Source organism: Zalophus californianus, chromosome 6, assembly GCF_009762305.2.
Source record: "Zalophus californianus isolate mZalCal1 chromosome 6, mZalCal1.pri.v2, whole genome shotgun sequence".
NCBI classification, from domain to species: Eukaryota; Metazoa; Chordata; class Mammalia; order Carnivora; family Otariidae; genus Zalophus; species Zalophus californianus.
This window is the reverse complement of record NC_045600.1, coordinates 3,085,117-3,104,286: the sequence shown is the minus strand read 5'-3', so window position 1 is coordinate 3,104,286 and position 19,170 is coordinate 3,085,117. Positions and strand designations below refer to the sequence as shown.

General features: G+C 48.1%; 1 protein-coding gene across 8 annotated transcripts in view; it reads left to right on the top strand.

Moving 5' to 3' along the window:
* Window positions 1-19,170, top strand: part of TECPR2 (tectonin beta-propeller repeat containing 2) — a 102,007-nt gene that overhangs the window by 22,919 nt on the left and 59,918 nt on the right. For all 8 annotated transcript variants that reach the window (XR_004820159.1, XR_004820158.1, XM_027572053.2 and 5 more), the window contains 5 exons: window positions 3,763-3,891; window positions 4,288-4,419; window positions 7,744-7,901; window positions 15,850-16,162; window positions 17,792-17,924. Coding sequence is in view for 6 of the 8 variants with exons in the window: in XM_027572053.2 (XP_027427854.2) it covers window positions 3,763-3,891; window positions 4,288-4,419; window positions 7,744-7,901; window positions 15,850-16,162; window positions 17,792-17,924 (865 nt within the window). In the remaining 2 variants the exon portion in view is untranslated. The remainder of the gene's footprint in view (window positions 1-3,762; window positions 3,892-4,287; window positions 4,420-7,743; window positions 7,902-15,849; window positions 16,163-17,791; window positions 17,925-19,170) is intronic.

Genomic DNA, 19,170 nt, shown 5'->3' with positions numbered 1-19,170 from the left:
GTTTAGTATATTTCTTTCCATTAATCTTTTCTAAGGCTTGTGCTCCTGAGGACACAGGTCTTACCTCAATTCTAGGCAACTTCTAGCCCTTATCTCTAAAGGTGTTGCCTCCTATTTATTCTCTTTTCTTCAGGCATCCCAATTAGATGTAGTCTGGACCTTCATATCTGTCCTCCAGGACTCTGCTCTTTCATATTTTTTATCTTTTCCTCTTTCTTGCACAGATCTATTATCTAGTTCAATAATTTTCTTTCAGCTGTGACTAATCTGCTATTTAATCACCACTAAGGTTTTAAATTCTTTTGATTCTTTTTCATTTCTGATAGTAGCTTACTATTATGTTTTAATTTCCTTTTATATTTCTTTAAAATTTTAAGCATATTTCTTTTATGTTCTGGGTCTCTTCAGTCTAAATGTAATACTTGGGTGGGAGCAAAGGGTTGTCCAATTCTATTATTGCTTTTTTTTAGTTGATTTTTCTTCATGGGGCCTTTTTCCCTATGGTAGTTTCTAATTGGGAGCTCTGCGCTGGTCCCAATATGTGTGAATGCTGAGGGACCTGGGTCAAGACTGTGTCCCACAGATGGGGTTTATACTCACTCTGCCAGGCCCCTTGGACTGCTGCTAACATCGAAGCACTTCACATTGACTGCTGGCATGGAGCCCCTTTGGAGTGGAAAGGGAAAATAAATTCAAACTCTGATGCTAAACAGGACAGGCTTGGGATGGCAGATTCTTGAGGAACATTCTTCTTTTTTATTCACTCCAGTCAGTGTCAGAGAAGACAGAGTGGCCAGCAAATTGATTTTTCCCTAGTTTAGACTTTCACTGAGGGTTAGATTTTCAGGGGTTCTTCAGGGGCTTTTGCAGGGGATATCAGTTCCAGCCCCCCACTCATCTGGCCTGAAGCCTCATCCTCATTAGCCCTGCTCAGCTCAGGAGACCGAGGCTCTTGGTGTTGGCCAGATAGTCCTAGGGTGGCCCATAGCTTCAGGGTTTGACAGCACTTTGACAATATTCTTTTTGTGTTTGGCCCCTGTAGATTTTTACTTTCTAGAGATCAGCTATGCATTTTTTTAAAGGTTTTATTTATTTATTTGAGAGAGAAAGAGCATGAGAGGGGGGAGGGTCAGAGGGAGAAGCAGACCCCCCACTGAGCAGGGAGCCCAGTGCGGGACTCGATCCTGGGACTCCAGGCTCATGATCTGAGCCGAAGGTGGTCGCTTAACCACCTGAGCCACCCAGGCGCCATAAAGGATGTTTTATGGGGGCTCCTGGGTGGCTCACGTGGTTAAGTGGTTAAGCATCTGACTCTTGGTTTTGGCTCAGGTCATGATCTTGGGGCTGCGGGATCGAGACCCATGGGCTCCGCGCTCAGCACGGAGTCTGCTTGGGATTCTCTCTCTCCCTCTCCCCCTTCCTCCCACTCGTGGGCATGTGCGCACACACACGTTCTCTCTCTCTCTCAAATAAATAAAATCTTTTTTTAAGTTATTTTATACATCTTACTCAGCATTTCTAGGTGTTTGGAGGGCTGTGTTTTCCAGAATAGCTAGACTTATACTGTAGGCAGTTGAAGCCTCATGTTTTGCTTCTATCAGAAGCTAAGTATTGATAATCTGATTCTTGGGATGTTTTGGTTCTTAAGAACCATAACATTTATTAATGATTGCACTAAATAATATTAATTCAAAATGTTGGTTTATTAAAAAGCATGTGTACAAGCAGCACACATATTCAGGCTCTCAGCCCGTCTGAGTCACAATTTTTAGTTTGAAGCCACTCATTCAGAAAAATCACACAGCCATTTTGAATTTGTCTTACGACATGGCAAGATCTCCAGTAAGGGATTTTGATGCCTGATGTGGTAGCAGTTTTTATAATTACAGATTCCCAGGATGCTGTTCTCTTCAACATCCTGCTGCCATAACAAGACAACCTGTGTCTAAAACATGTTCTGTCGCCGTCTTCCCTCAGAGTGGCCCCAGTGGACTCTGCTCAAGGACCCATCACTCACGTTTCCCACACTGCAGATGATAAAGTCCTTTTATTCTCCTTCCTCTCCACAAGGCTCCAGACCTTCCATCTGCGGGGCTGTGGATTCACCCTCAGAGTGCGTAGAGCAGCAAGGCAGGGCAGGGCCCCTGGAGAGAGTCATACTTGGGTGTGAATCCTCTAGCTGTGTGTCCTTAGACAAACCACTCACCTTTGGAAAATGAGGAAATCCCAGCACATCCCCTCACGGTTGTTTGAGGAATCAAGGAGGTAATGCATGTAAAGTGCTTAACAAATTGTCTGGCGCGGGGGAACGCACGCTCAGTAAAGGGGGGTTGCTGTGCCCTTTTCCTCGTTGCTGTCATCATGCCAACCAGGTCTTGACAGAGTCTTCTTTCTTCATTGGCTTTGTGCTCATTCATTTTGCCACTTCTCCAGACTAGGCACACAGTACCTCTGGACTGAACTACCGCGGAAGGCTCCCCCTGGTCACACTTCCTCCTCCTTCTGTGCTGTGCCTGATTGGGGTTATCAGAAACACCTCTGATGGATACACTGGCAAAGTCAGGAATCTTCCAGGGCTCCCCTTTGCCTTCCTGTAGCTTAAGATCCAAATCCCTTACCTCCATCACAATCTCTCACCAGATATATTTATAGCCCATGAGAATACCCTGGAAGCTGTGAAGTACCAGATGAAAGTGAGTGCAGTCATCACCACCCCCACTGGCTGTAGGCGGCTTTTCATGTGCGTGGCTCACTGCCACAGCTCAGCTTTAGGAGGGAGGGACTGCGACCTACTTTAGGTTAGTATATTACCATAGCAGCTGACTCAGTATCCTGAATGTGGAGGGTATGCTTCCACACTTGACAGATTGATTACCATCTAAATTACTGCATCAAAATGTAGGGATCAAAGTAGTTTATTGGGGATCTTGCCATATGTCTTAGCAAGGTCAAATGGTTGTGTTAATTTTTCTGAATGAATGGTTTCACTCAATGCGCTGGAAGCCTGAATATCTGTGTGCAATGCTTGTATGTGTGCTTTTTTTTTTTTTTTTTTTAAAGATTTTTATTTGAGAGAGAGTTAGAGAGCATGAGCAGGGGGCAGGGAGGGGGAGAAGCAGGCTCCTCACCAAGCAGGGAGCCCGACAAGGGGCTGATCCCAGGACCCTGAGATCATGACCTGAGCCAAAGGCAGACAGACGCCCAACCGACTAAGCCACCCAGGTGCCCCTGTACATGTGCTTTTTAATAAACCAGTGTATGAAGCTTGAGTTAGTGTTATTTAATTTGATTACTGATCTAAGAACAAATCTGTTTACAAAGCACTTTCAGATGCATCGTCTCCTTGATCCTCATGGCAAGCCTGCATGGCAGACAGACCATGGACTACAGTGGTTGAGTGGCTTGTCCGAGTTAAAAGAGAAGGAAGCAGAGCTTGGGTCTGGGATAGCTCTTCTTACTCCAGACTCCTGTCTGGGCAGGAAATACGTCTCCAAGCTTCTTAGCACGCTCTCGTTAAGAGCTCAGAATATTGACACTTGATTGATGAGCATTTCCTTCATTAGAAATGTGTTTTTTATTTTGTCATTTCAAGATGAAGGACCTAGAAGAAAACAGGAGGGTTCTAACAGATGTAATTATTTTTCTGAGTTGCATACATTTTCAACCAGGGCTTTGTAGAGGCTGCAGCCTAATGTGGCTTCTGCCTCCAGGGGTAATGTTTACATTCCAGAAGCTAGCGTTGTCTTGAACATTTGCTTTTAGGGGAAAACTGAACCCATCACGGTGGTAAAGCTGCTGAGCTGCTTCGATGACCTTGTGGCTGTGGGCACCGCCTCCGGGAGGGTTGCTGTCTTTCAGCTTGTATCCTCGCTGCCAGGGAGAAATAAACAAGTAAGTACTAGTCACTTTGGCATTTCTTAACTTCTTGGCAAATTCCTCGTGGATCTTCAAATGAGAAATCCTCATCTGCCCGGAAAATATATGCTTAGAAAAACTTCATCCTATGCTCTTAATAATCGGATAACATTTTGGTTCTTGGTAGGACACTTGGCAGAAAGCACGTTTGGGTAATTTAGATTGTGCCTAACATTCTCTGGCTGCCCTCTGTCAGTTTTAAAGAGAAATAGCCAGAGGGAACCTTGAACAGGGTTTTGCCTGGAAAACAAGGTTGGGAAAACCAGCTCCTCCACGATTAGGAAGGCCTGTGTACCCCCGTGCCCACAGAGCCCCGTCTCACAGTGTCTGTTCCTTTCTCTCCTTGCGCTCATGTTTACTGGTTATTCCCAGCTTCGGAGATTTGATGTCACCGGTATTCACAAAAATAGCATAACAGCTCTGGCTTGGAGCCCCAATGGAATGAAATTGTTCTCTGGAGATGACAAAGGGAAAATTGTCTATTCTTCTCTGGATCTAGACCAGGTAAGGTTATTTCCAGAAATACTTTTGGCCGCCTTATATTTGGAGAAATTATATCCATAATTACATTTTAGTCAGTCAGTTTGTGTTCTCAATCATTGTCCCTTTATAATCTCATTATTGTCGGTAACTTTTTCCCTCAAGGACTTCTCTGACGTTTTCTAAGCTTCTACTTCCGTGACTAAAGGGTTGGCCTTTGTTTGCACTGGCCCCTTCCTTCACAGTGTTCATTCTCCTGTTGTCTCCCACTGCTCCTTCGAACAGAAGCCATTGTCACTCCTCCCTCCTTGAAGGGTTTGTAGGAACCATGCGAAGCCTTTCATAATCATAACTGTTGACAGAGGTCAGTGCTTTCAGGGGGCACAGAGCTCGCCCCAGCTAAACCTTGCCTCTCGCGTGGGAGGGAGTGGGCCAAGGAAGAGGAGGTTTGGTGGCGGCCCGGTGCCCAGCCGCCACCTTCGTGTTTGTTGCTTTGTTTAATCCTCACAACAGCGCCCTGAGCTACGTGTGCTCTTCCCCCATCAGTAGATAAAAAACCCAAGGCTCAGTGACCCCGTCACTAGCCCGGGGTCACAGCGAACACCTGGCAGAACCCAGCTTCAAACAGGCTCTGCTCCAAAGCCCGCACCTTTTCCATCGCACGTGTGGCTCTGTGCAGGCCTATGCTTTGCTGGGTCAAATGTCTGCCCAGCTAGACTGAACACCTTGGTGGCACGAGCCTTTCATTTTCTTATGTATAGCCTTCATTCCTCGTGCATAGTAGGAATTCAGCAATTACTAGCCGAGTGGCTTTTAGTCCCTCCGATCCACGACTGACCTATTACAAGTTCTCTCCAGCGGTACTTCTCAAAGTTTTTGGTCTCAGGACCCCTCTACACTCTTAAAAGGAGGATCCCCAAGAGCTTCTGTTTGTATGGGTTATAGCTACTAAGTGTACCATGTTAGAAATTAAAACTGAGAAATTTAAAAATATTAATTGTATTTTGAAATAAGCCTGTTATTACTAGAAATAACATTTTTGTGAAAATATTTTCAAAACAAGTGAAAAGAAAGACACTGCTTTACATTTTTGCAAATCTCTTTAACGGCTGGCTTGACGGGAGGACAGCTACATTCTGCGTAAACTGGCGCAGATACACTGTTTTGGTTGGAGGGTATAAAGAAAAATCTGGCCTCCACGGACCTGTAGTTGGAAACCGGACAAGCATTGTAATAGCCTCTTTAGAGAATTGTGGATATTCTTCATTCATCTTCTCCCCCAACTGACGGGTGGTGGTTTCTTTAAAGGTCAGTTGTAACTGGGAAGCTAAAACCATACGGATGGATTTTTGTACTCTTACAGTAAAATCCAGTGGTCTCTCTTGCACTTTGAATGGCTCTTTGTAATATCATGTGTTGGTCACTTGGAAAATACTGATCCACTGAGTGATGCAGATCTTTTCAATGTTGACACATTTAATTATATAATATCAAAGAACACATCTTTGTTAATATCACCATCATTCCGATCAGAAAAGTCTTTAGCTACTGGGAATTGCTCAAGTTCACAAGGGTTGACACAAATTTTCAATTCTAATCCTCATTTGAAACCTGGAAATTTAATATCAGCAACAAACACGATTCCTTGTTTTCATCGAAGTGACAGGGTCACTTTGTTCCATCTGAGAAAATGTCTGCCAGTTACCTATGTTTGAATAATTATAGTATGTCAAGTAAAAATAGTATTCTGTGAAAAAAAAAAAAAAGCAGCTGGTTGAGCTCCCAGCTCTCACAAACCATTGCTTTTCCTTGAGAGAACCAGAGTACCTCGGTGGGCAGCAGCAGGACTGGGTGTGCATGCCCCATTTTATCACACAAAATTCAAAACTGTGTCTACCCAAGAGCCAGGATTTAATAAAATTATAATTGTTTTGCATCAAGGACAGTCAGTGGAACGCACATTTTTTCCATGAGTCGTGGCGGAGGGCACGGTGCTGATTAATGGCATTCAGGGCCCTGCTCTGCCCACCAGGGCTTTTGTGTCAGGGCAAATGTCAGCTCAGTGAAAAAGGCAGACACAACTGAGAATTGTGATGACAGTAGCTTGGGCCTTGCAGGCCCTGTGGAGAGGACTGCGGAGCACACTTTGAGAACCGCTGTTGTGTAGGAAAGTGTTGAGGTTATTAGGAATCCCTGTGGTGTTCCTTCTGCTCAGGCCCACTAACCCTAACCAGGACAGCACTGCTCCCGAGCCTGCATCTGAGGAAGCAGAGAGAAAGCCACATGCAGAAAACAGTGTCCTTGGCGCCTCGGAAACTTATTTCCCAGCTTTATTGAGGTTCTGATAGGGTTGTTTTTTTTTTTTTAAATGCAAGTACAAAGAGATTTGCAAAAAAAAGATACGGGAGGCTGAGTGTTTTTGCAAAATTCATGCAATAAATTTAGTTCGTTATAAGCGAAGTCAAAAACTGAAAAGCTACAGTTTACGTAACTACAAATGTGGGAGGAAAATCTGCTTTAGAAGTGCTTGATGTTTGGGGGTAATGAGAATTTCTCTATCTTCACTGTGTTGGTGGTTGTATAACTGTATGCATTGTCAAAATCCATAGAATCATGTATCTAAAAAGGGTAAATTTTACTGTGTGTAAATTTTACCAGTAAGTCTGATTGCTGCTCTCCCCCTACCCCCAAAAGGTCTGTGATAGTGCATCAGGATTTCTTAAACAATTGAAGAAACTGGTTTGGGAGAAGAGTAACTTGTAGAAGCAGATTTTTGACACCAAGAAATAGGGTTTGTGCTAGCAGTAAAATGCCTCCTAGAGTTTACCTTTGGTCTTCAATATATTTAATATTATTTCAGTTCTGTTTTTTCTGACCTTTTCAGTTGGCAAGGATATAATGTCCCCAAAATTGCTTTGAATTCTTTGTCGGGGAAGTGTGTAATGTGACCTTAGGTGATAGTTGCCACAATAATTTTATAGGAAGTCCCGTTGTGTTCTACTAGAATAAATTATACTCCTAGTGTAACATATTCCCACTTAGATCTTTATGGACTCTTCTTTGAACTATCTGCTGAGAACATTTTATAAGAAATTATACAGAATTTTTAAATGTTTCTTACCAAACTTGATATAGCCTGAGATAGGTGTTAATGTTGTTTTCTCATTAGTAAGAACTTTTCCAAATAATTTCATCACAGTGGGTTGACATTGAATCTGATGAGAATTAACAACATACATTTTTAATTTTGACCCAAATACAAGTAACAAAAGGATGCTTCCCAGTCATAGAGGAAGTTGGGTTACTTTAACTCCACACTGAGTTCGGTTTAACTAGACTCTCTCACAGGGTGTGTGTAACTCCCATTTGGTGTTGGAAGAGCCATCTTCAATCGTGCAGCTGGATTATAGCCAGAAAGTACTGCTCGTGTCTACACTACAAAGAAGCCTGCTTTTTTACACAGAAGAAAAGTCTGTCAAGCAGATTGGAACACAACCAAGGAAAAGGTAAGCGTCACAGCGTCACAAGTGCCCCCTGGGGTTCCCAGTGGGTCCCTAACCTGCCCGGGACACCTCATCCCAGCATCAGACAGAAAGAGTGTGTCCCTCTTGATCTGCTGCAAGAACCTGCAGGTGTGGCCTCCCTGCCTTGAGTGCCAGGACCTGGGGGAATCTCCGATGTAGTCTGCCTTGGGTCCACCCCTGTGCGGGCGCCCCTCCACTGCAGCCCTGGTGAAGGGCCGGAGCCCCTCTGCACTGTGTGGGCTGTGCCAGGCTTGGGGATAACTGGCAGACAAAGTAGCTGTGAGCCCACCATCATGGAAACTTAATAAACTCAGCAGAAAAGTTGCTATAATAGTTATGTTACCTGCTATGGAGCAATGTGCGGGGTCCTGTGAAGCTTCTACCCAGCCTAGAGGAGAAGGCAGACTCCCTGAAGGAGTGGGCGAGGGAGGAGTGGAACTGGCCAAGAGGACTGGGGAAGGTGGCTTCTAGGCTGAGAGATTGTCTCCCTCCCGTCTCCCCCCGCCATTTACCTACCACCTGGAAGGACAGCGAGAGAAGGGGTCAAGTCCAGTTGCCTGCCAGCCATGTGAGAAGAGGCAGCGGGAACACATGGTGACCTCCCTGCCAGAAACACACTTGTGGAGCCCTGGGGCCTGGTTTACGTGGGTGCGGGGTCAGTGAGGAGGGGCTAGGTAGAGTGGTGGGGCCCCCCCACCCTGAGAAGAGAGGGGCAGAGAGCCAGGTGGGGGCAAGAAGACGATGGGGCCAGCAGCTTGTGGGCTGGGCAGCAGGGTTTGGAGAAGTTCCTGGTAAAAGGGCACCGTTGCCTACAGAGAATCAGGGGGGCTGGGTGGCAGGTGGGTGGGGAGTGTGGGGAGCGGGCTGACAGTGACACAGGGACTGGCTGCTCCCAGGAGGGGAGGGCCCACGGAGGCTGGTGGTGACAGCTGGGCGGGTGATGGATGGCGCGGAGAAGGGGAGCTCAGATGGGCGGAGGGTGGCAGCCCTTGGCTACTAAAAGACCTGGTCATGCCTCCCTTTGGCTTCTGTTTTCTGTTCTGAATACCCCCTCAATTCCATCAACAATTTAGCCTTTGTATAGCAGTGGTCTCCCTGTTGGCCCCCAGAAAACGCAGTAGAATTTGTAGCCCCGGCTTCGGGGTTTCGCACATCTTCATCTTGCTTTTCCCTCTGCCAGTGTCCCCTCTTCTGCCTGATGTTTTGTCCTGACTTGTCATCAGTGTCTTACGGCACTCTTTTAGGAAGGATAGTGGAGGATAGAGAGAGAGAGATGCGAAAACCAGTTACTTTTCACACGGATCAGCCAGTAGTCCTCTTAAAACCCGGTCCTCCAGCCTCCGGTGTGGGAACCTCAGCGAGTTTCCACGAGCCCCTCCGGGTGCACATGTGTAGTCGGTCCTTTGGCCTGTGCCGGGCACTGTTCCAGGGTGCGGACGCACACAGATGTGTCCCCTTTCTCCCCGGGAAGTCTATTTCACTGAGCCCTAGAGGAGTGGGGATAACACAGAATAAATGGAAAAGTTGTTCACCCCTGGGTCTTAAAGGCTTGTTTTTCTGTGGTGTGCTGTGAGTCTGTGGCTCAGAGAGGGTGTCTGGCGAGTCTGCCCCCTGCAAGCAGTGTGTCATTCCACAGGTGTTTGGTGTTCTTGAGGGGCAGCAGTGCGCGGTGGACAGCGGTGAGCGTGGGACAGGTATCTGCCCTCAACGCAGGATCCCTGTGTAGCCTGCAGTGCGTGCTGTGGAGCAGGCAGTGAGGGTAAAGCCTTCGGGTGGGGGTGGCACGCTCTCTTAGAATGGTCTGGAAAGACTTCTGTGGAGAAGTGATATTTGAGCAGAAGCCTCAAGCATGGGAAGAGCTGATGGAGGAGCATTCTGGTCTCAGGAAACAGCAGATGCCAAAGCCACAGATTGGGCAGGGCTTGCAATGTTCAGGGAGCCAGAGGGGGCCAGGGTGACCAGGGAGCAGTGGGTTGGGTGCACTGGTAGAAAATGAGATTGGAAAGGAGGGCCTGAGCCAGCTTAGAGGTTGGTGGCTGGGGGCACCACGTGCTATTGGCCGAGTTATTCTAGGCTTAACAAAAAGCTATTGAAGTGCTTTAGGCAGGAGAATGGCAACATGAGCGACGTTTTAGAGCTCACCCCTGGTTCTGTGTGGAGACTCAACTGGAGATGGGCAGGAGGGGGCAGTGAGGAGGGTACTGCAGGAGTCCTGGGACCGGGCGTGGAGGCTGGCTCCTGGTGGTGGCCATCAGGAGACGGGGAGATGGAGGGAGCTGTGATTTGGAGATGGAAAGCACGGGGCTGGATAATGGATTAGATATGGGGCAAGGGTAAAAAAAAGATGATTTTGTGCTGGTGGCTGTAGCAGCTAGGTAGCTGCAGTGGGCACACTGGGGCAAGCCTGGGTTTGAGGTCTAGACGGGCAGCCATTCTGTTGGGGGCATATTGAGCTGGAGGTGCCTGTTAGGTAGTAGTCAAGTGGGAGTCATAGTGAGGGGTGACATCTACAGGCCTGCAAATCATTAGATGCAAGTGACGTTGAGACCCTGACATTGGGTGCGTTCACCTAGGAACAGTGTTTATTCACCTAACATTCAAAAATCCTCACCGAGTCTCTGCTGTGTGCCAGGCAGCCTTCTCCGTCTGAGGAGACAGCTGTGAATGGGGAAAATCTCTAATCTTGGGGGGGCTCACATTCCTGAAGGGGGAGACCAACATTATATATATTCTAGAACGTTCGGTAGTAATAAACCAGGATATGCACTAGAGAGGAGGGAGCAGGGGACACAGGCGTGTGCTCTAGACGGGCAAGCAGGGATGGCTCTTCCGCAGGAGGGACTGGAGCAGATTCCTGAAGGCAGGGCAGAAGGAGCCACCCGAGGACCTTGGAGAGAAGCTCTTGAGGCAGAAGCCGTGCGTGCGCCAAGCATCTGAGGGTTTGGGGAGCAGCAAGGCCATGTGTGTGTGGAACAGAAGAGGGGCCAGGTAGGACCCCATCCTGTAGGCTTTGTGGGCCTTGCTCGGAGGCTGCTTTATTCTAGCACGCCAGCATCATGAGAGGCTTTGACCAGGGGCAAGTCACCCTTGCTGCTCTTTGGAGGGGGCAGGAGTGGCAGCTGAGGGGGGCCAGCCAGGGGCTTAGGCCAGGGCAGGGTAGTAGGAATGCTCGGAGGGCAGAGCTGACAAGTGTGCTGACACGTTGGCTCTGGGGGGTGAGAGAGGGAGATTAGTCAGCTGAGCACTCGGGGGAGTGGCGGCGCACTGGCCTAGAGAAGCCTGGGGGAGAGGATAGAAGAGTCTGTTGTGGACAGGTCGCATGGTCTTCCTCCCAGGGGAGAGCCAAAGGGGCAGGTGCAGCAGCTGTGCGTCTTGGGAAGCGGGTGGGGCCGGGGCGTGCATGTGGGAGCCTGTAGCATGTGGACAGTCTTCAAAGCTCCGGGACGGACAAGCTTGCCGCGGGCGTGAGCATAGCTGGAGAAGTGGGGGGGTCTCTGTTCTGGGCACTGGCAGAGACTGGGATGTGAGGAAGGTTCAGAGGAGTGAGAAGTTGGAGGCCACATGGGGGAAGTGTCAAGGCTACGTCAGAGCTGCTGACGGCCCCAAGAGATGGCGTGAGACAGATGTTTGGATTTGGTGACCTGGTGGCTACACACAGCCTTGCTCAAGGAGAGTGGCCAAGGGTGAAAGGGCTGGAGGGAACAGGGTCACAGTGCTCAGAGACAGCTTTTTAGGGGGCTGGTTTTTGTGGAAGGGAACACAGAGGAGGGGGCGCCTTGGCGGGGAGTGTGGCTGGGTCGCTGGCACTGGCTGGCACAGAGCACAAGATGGCGGTGCCCGTCGTGGCCTCTCTGGAGCCCGCTGGTGGGTGACAGCGTGGCCTGAATAGGGCTGGGGTGTTCTCAGCGGGGAGCAGAGCACAGGTGTGGGTGCACTTGCAGGCAGGGGAACCTCAGTGGTGGGGGCTGGGGTCATCCTTTTCTGATGGAGTTTGTGAACCTGATCCTTAGACAGGACCAGATAAAATACACTGTTACTCCCAGAATACCTCAGAGCCCCGGGCTGTCCCCAGAAGTGTTGGATCTTTGCTCTCCTCAGGGTCTGTGATGCACTATTTCAGGTGGGAACCCTCTCCCTACCTGTTAGGTGTCCCCTGTGGCCCTGTCGTCAGGGTCCCTGAGCCTGGCCGCCTGTGTTGGGTGTGGACCTGTGGGGTCTGCCCCCCAGCAGAGCCAGCATCAGGTTCTGGAACAGGGTCACTGCCATCATGCCTCTGTGGTGGCCTGTGAGCAGTTGGCTGCTGAGCCTTTTGTCACCCATCTTAGACTTTCATTCTCTTGCCTCGGGCTCTCTGTCCATGCTCAGCATTTCATGTCTTTGGCACCAGAGATTATACAGCACATTAGAAAACATTCCTTTCAGAGCACCCGGCTGGCTCAGTCAGTAGAGCATGAGACTCTTGATCTCGGGGTTGTGAGTTTGAGCCCCACGCTGGGGGTAGAAATTACCTAAAAATAAAATCTTTTTAAAAACCCCAAACAGGGGCACCTGGGTGGCTTAGTCGTTAAGTGTCTGCCTTCGGCTCAGGTCATGATCCCAGGGTCCTGGGATCAAGCCCCGCATCGGGCTCCCTGCTTGACAGGGGGCCTGCTTCTCCCTCTGACCCTCCCCCTGCTTGTGTTCCCTCTCTCACTGTGTCTCTCTCTGTCAAATAAATAAATAAAATCTTAAAAAAAGAAAAAAAACGAAACCCAAACAAACAAACACTCCTTTCATATTAATGTGGCTCATAAAGGGAATTAAAGTATGTTTTAAAGTCATCAGTGATTTTTCTGGAAGTCACCTCCACCAAAATTAAGAAAGTAGGTTAATTTGGGGCGCCTGGGTGGTTCAGTCGTTGGGCGCCTGCCTTCGGCTCGGGTCATGATCCCGGGGCCCTGGGATCGAGTCCCGCATCGGGCTCCCTGCTCAGTTGGGAGTCTGCTTCTCCCTCTACCCTTCCCACTCTTCCCTCTCTCTCAGATAAATAAATAAAATCTTAAGAAAAAAAAAGTAGGTTAATTTAGTTATGATTTTAGAACCCTGCGGTGCCTAGACCTTAAAAGTTGGAGTCTGAGGGTCCACTTGAGAACGGACAGCAGCAGGTGCTGCACAGTCATACGGCAGGTGGGTGGCGCCACGCCCCGGGTGTAGGACAGTTTACACCTTGCTCCAGCTAGTTATCCCCAGCTTAGCTGCCTTCCCCCCGCTGACCACATACCACATGCTCCTGCAGTTCCTTAGAGCCCGCCGCCCACCAGGACCCTCTCGGCGTGTTCCTTCCCCCACCGTGGCCGTCCCCTCCTCAGCCGGGTAATAGTCCTGGGTCTAGCCCTCTCCCCCCGTCAGGACACACCCTGTCTGGACTCCTCGGGCGGCCCTTTGAGCCTCAGATGCTCTCGCGGTGGTTCATATACATGCGTGTGTCCGCCCCCGTCTGTCCTCAGTCCGGGCCAGGATCTCGTCTCGTTCATCCCTCACGTTGCCCACGGCCCCGGGTCGCACACAGTGCTTGTTCCGGTGAATGCTTTAGTTCCCCAAGGTGAACAAATCGAAGTGGAAGTGACAAGAGATTTTTAAGAGGACCTATAAATAGATGGAAAACATTTAACAGTTTGGTCACCAAACAGACATGGATTTGACGGGAAGGGCAGGAGGAAGAAGTTAGGGACAGCCCACTAGAATTGCTTTGGGTCTATTTAGAGAATCTTTCCAGAACAAATCCACCAAAGGCAGCAGTCGAACATGATGCTGATTATAGAGTTGTCCGTGAGTGATCTACCGCGTTAGAACCGTCTTGGTTAATCTAACGATCTTCGTTTCGAAGCTGAATTTGATATTCGATAACCTCCTGGGGCCCTATCCAGAGGGATTTAATTACTGTGCAGCCAGAGGGACTTAGAGAGATACTGACCTGCAGAGAAACGTCCAGATAACTCTTTCTATGTGACCGTGTGGGATGGGCCCTGGAGACAGCCCCTCAGGAGGGCTGCTGCGCTGCTGTGTGCAGAGAGGGGCTCGTGGGGAGCACGCAGCGCTGGCGTGAATGGAACCAGAGGCTGATCCCAGCTGCGAGCACCTGGAGCCCTGTGTGTGGCCTTACAACATCACCAGCAGTGCTCTTGTGCCTTCATAGGCTGGCTCACTTAATCTTCACTTTAACCTTTGAGATGGGAATGATTACTCCTGATACACAGATTAGGATACTGGGCTCCAGAAAGGTTGCACAGGACAAAGCAAATGTCGGGGCTGGAAATTGAGCCCTGCTATCGGTCGAGAGTCAGTACTCTTTCCACTGCTTCAAATCAGAGAGGTATTTTGGGGAGAGGGTGGACTGAAACTCTTGAACTTTGAGCTCTGGTAGGAGCCTGAGATTGGGCAGGGGTGTGAGACCATGAGAACTCAGAGGGTCGCGCAGCCGGCTCAGTGGGAGGGAGCATGCGACTCTTGATCTCGGGGTCATGGGTTTGAGCACCACATTGGGTGTGGAGATTGCTTAAAAATAAAGCCTTTGGGGGGGAAAAAGAATTCAGATTGCTGGTGGGAGCATAGGTTGGTATAATCACATTGAAAAAAGTTTGAAATTGTCTTTTAAACCTGAATGTGGTCAACTCAGCAATCCAAAAGTTACCCAACAGAGCAACAATTCCATCTCTGTCCGGGCGATCCTGGGCAGACTCTTACACTTGCGTGCTAGGAGGTCTGCTTGAAAATGCTCGTAGCACCGTTGTTTAAAATAACAAAGTAGAAATAATTCAAATACCCATCAACAGGGAGTGAGTAAAAATATTGTGACAAACTGGCAGTGAAAATGAATGAGCTATAGCTTTTTTATCAGTAAAGATAAATCTTAGAAATACAATGTTAAAAGCAAGTTGCAAAAGTATACAAATAATTGCATCATACTTTTTTTATACAAATGAAAGATAAACAATACTAAAAAATATGTAGTGTTTAGGAATACTTAGGTATGTGGTTAAATTATCAATAATAGTAGAAGCAAGGGAATAACAAACACAAAATTCAGTCTGTGGTCACACCTGGGGAATGGAAGGGCAGGAACATTAGGAGCACGGGAGAGCATCACCCATGTCCCTGATGATTTATTTCCGAAGTTGAGGGATGGGTTCCTGGGTGTGCATTTCATTTACTAGACTTCATAACTTTTATATGCCTATAAATGTGTGTGTGTGTATAGTATAAAATAGTATGTATTATTTATATAAAACATACATTCCTTTGTGTTAGGTATTTCATAATTTTAAAAATAGAAAACTGCCATGCCTGGGGACCAGAGGGAAGCTGGTCCTTGTGATGGGTTCAGACTCAATGGTAGGCATGACGCTCATTCACTGGGATGCTGGAGTGAGTACAGTCAGGCGTTAGAAGGAACAGAAGTTCCAAGCAGGGAGAGGATGGTCAGACCTGGATTTGTCAGCTTCTGCCTCATTTCCTCTTCTCTGAGACAGGAGCTGTACTCTATACCTCATGGGGCTGCTGTGAGGATTGAGCCAGAGGGTGGGGACAAAGCCCTGGGCACAGCACCAAAACGGTTGCCATGAGACAGGCTGCACGCTCAGCGGGTGCACACTTGCGAGGGGGCTAGGGGAGCAGAAGACACAGAGATGACAGTGTCGTTCTAGTAACAACAGAACAAACCATAGCAGAGGGTTTGAAAAAAACATCAATCTTGTTTGGGCTTATCCAAAAAATTCTTGTTAGAGTTGATATCAAGGGTTGACAACTGTCACTTTAAATCAGTTCATATCGCTTCTTTCTTTCTTTCTTTCTTTCTCTCTCTCTCTCCCTTTCTTTCTTTCTTTTTTCTTCCTTTCTTTCTTTCCTTTCCTTTTCTTTCCTTTTCTTTTCCTTTTCTTTCTTGTAATTTCAGCACTGGGAAATTCGGAGCTTGTTTTATACCAGGACTTTGTAAGCAGAGTGATCTGACCTTGTACGCATCACGGCCTGGGCTCCGACTGTGGAAGGCGGACATCCATGGGACTGTTCAAGCCACGTTTATCTTAAAAGATGTCTTTGCTGGAGGAGTCAAGCCTTTTGAACTGTACCCACGTCTGGAATCCTCCAACAGGGGAGGTTGCAGCTTACCTGAGAAACACCTGGGGCTTGTTTCGTGTTTCTTTCAAGAAGGCTGGGTGTTGAGTTGGAATGAATACAGTATTTACCTTCTAGACACCATCAACCAGGTAAGTGACATGATCGTACCACATCTCGGGTGTATTTACAATGTTTATCTACAGACTGTCTCAGAACGATAGAAGGAACAGCGTTGATTCTAATGCTTCACTTTTTCCTTTGGGCCAGTCAGGGAAATCAAGTAAGGGTCTGATTATTTTATAGATTTGGTTTTGGTAGAACCTTCTAGCTGTTCTGCCTCTAAGCAGGAGTCTCGTCTGCCTGGCATGGCTCCCTCACCTGGAACTGGAGGGCAGGGTGAGCTGGGCTAGGGCCACCAAGCTGCCTTTTAGCCCTGAGCTGGTTTCTCTTCTTCAGGAACACTTTGAAAAGGCATTTTTGTATTCTTTTCCACTCACAGACAACTTAAGTTTTCTTCTTTCTCTGGGTACTCTTTGAACTGGGTGTGCTCTCAGTAGTCAGTGGGGTTGAGAGGTTTGGTGACTGTGTATCGGTTCCTTGCTTCTGAGCCCTTACCCCCAATGCTTTCTGCAACAGGTGTAATTAACTTCACGAGACAAGGGGCTGTCCATGTGCAGACGTGGCTGCCATCAGAGTCTGTGTGGCAACATGATGGGCAGCTTTCAGATTAGTGGCATGTTTCTGGATGTTCATCAGGATTATTTAAAAATTAACAGAGGGGCGCCTGGGTGGCTCAGTCAGTTAAGCATCTGCCTTCAGCTCAGGTCATGATCCCAGGGTCCTGGGATGGAGTCTCACATCGGGCTCCCTGCTCAGTGGGGAGCCTGCTTCTCCCTCTCCCTGTGCCTGCTGCTCTACTTGTGCTCTTTCTCTGTCTCGCTGTCAAATAAATAAAATCTTTTAAAAAAAATTAAAATTGAAGAATTCAGGCCCTTTTTCTCTCTACAGTGAACTACCTCTTGTTTGTATTATTAGCCGACAAGAGAATGTTTTAAAATCATTCAGACTCTGGATGTCCTGTTTTCAGATGGTGTTAGAGGCGTCCTCTCTCTCCATTCATTCGGAGCCATGAATTGCAGTGTCCACTCGTCTCTCTTGCGGGAGTGCACACAGTAGGGGTCAAGACCGGTCAGCACATCACTCTAGACCAGGAGCAGCATTCCCTGTGGGCATTTGTACAAAGTGCTGTGAGCTGTGATGAGTCCCAGGCAGTACCACCAAGGCTGAGCTCCCCAAGGACCGTTTCCCGAGGAGGTGATGTCTGAATCGAGTTGGAACTCTCCCAGTAGACAAGAGTCAGGAAAGGAGTTTGGGCAGAGCAGTGGCATCTTGGGGGAACAAGGCCTGCTCCGCTCAGGGCACCTGAAGTGCAGACCAGGGCAGCTGTGTGAGGCTGACGGGCAGGTCCTGCCGAGGAGCATGTGCTCCATGTGCTGCGGGGAGGGGAGCCAGGCAGGACACGGCTCCCAGCGCTCAGAGGTTCGGTGAGCTGTTCTCTCAGGCTCATGAATTCACTAGCAAGGTTTATGACTCCAGGTCGTGTACCTGTCGGATACTCCCTACCTTTGCGTTCGTTTACTCTTTAAGTTTCAGAAAGTGGGCCAACAAAGCACAGCTGTCATTTGACTCATTTGGATTCCTGCACATGTCTGTATGCTTTCAACTATTACTATTGCCTGGTTGTGTGATTTTTTTTTTTTCTTTTCTTTTTTGGACAGGCCACAATTGCTGGTTTGGAAGGATCAGGTGATATCGTGTCTGTTTCCTGCACAGAAAATGAAATATTTTTCTTAAAGGGAGATAGGAACATTATAAGAATTTCAAGCAGACCTGAAGGACTAGCATCAATAGGTTTGTATTTGTTATAAAATGTACCCATGTATATGTAATTGTAGTTCATAATTTATAAACCTTACCATTACTTTGTTAGTTAAATGACTGTAGCTTTATTTAAACAAGGGAAGTATTTGGAGGGTTTCCTATGATTTTTTTTTTTAAGATATTTTGTTTTGTTTCAGAGAGAGAATGTGTGCAAACAGGGGGAGGGGCAAAGGGTGAGAATCTCAAGCCGACTCCGCGCTGAGTGCCGAGCCCAACTCAGGGCTCAGTCTCACAACCCTGAGATCGTGACCTGAGCTGAAACCAAGAGTCGGACGCTTGACCCACTGAGCTGCCCAGGCGCCCCCCGTATGAGTCATAAAAGATGGTTTACAATGCTTTTCTTGAAGCTTACCTATTTTAAGTCTCACATCAGACAACCTCACATTTGGTAAAGTGGTTCCGTAGGTCTGGAAGCTGGGGAGGCCAGACGAGTCGTGAGGAAAACTCAGCACCCACATGACTGGTCGCTGGTACTCTGACTCTGCGTGTGGGATTAATACTTCCAAAGATAGAGACTTGCCAAGATTTTAGAACATTGAAATCTGTTATCTGGAATATATCTTTTACCCTCCACACAGTTACTCCTTACAGCACTGATAATTCTCTGTGCTTTTGACTTTTCTTTGTAATTCATACAAGCCCAGATTCTAATGAGCAAAGAATCTTAATACGTGTTCTCATGCACACATCCATGGTACTTTGTATACTTGGGTCTCATCAGTGAACTTGTTCCTGATGCTGACAACAGCCATGTGGGGTGGAGGAGGAGAGACCTCTCTGTCACTCACTTTGTTCTCACTATGTTCCAGAGACTGCTAAGCACTTAACAGTCATGACCTCATAAAATCCTGAACACAACCCTAAATGGAAGGTACTGGTTCTGTAGATGAGGAGACTGGGGCTTTGGAAGTGCAGTGAGGTACCAAAGACACCACCTCTGGGGGGGATGTGAGCGGCACACCGGGGACATCCGTGTGGCCCAGAGCCCCTGCACGTGTGTAGCCTCTGGAGTTCACGGAGCAGTTTCACAGGCATCTCGGTTGATGCTCATGACAAGCCTGTGGGAAACGTGAGGCAGGTAGCCCTGCCACTGCCTTTCCCCAGCCAGACCACCCTCCTCCGGGAGCTGGAGGCAGCCCTGTCCCTTCCTTGCTCGCAGGCCACCACATCTAGGTTGGTGTGCAGGGCACCCCCTGCCACGACTGCCAGCTCTCTC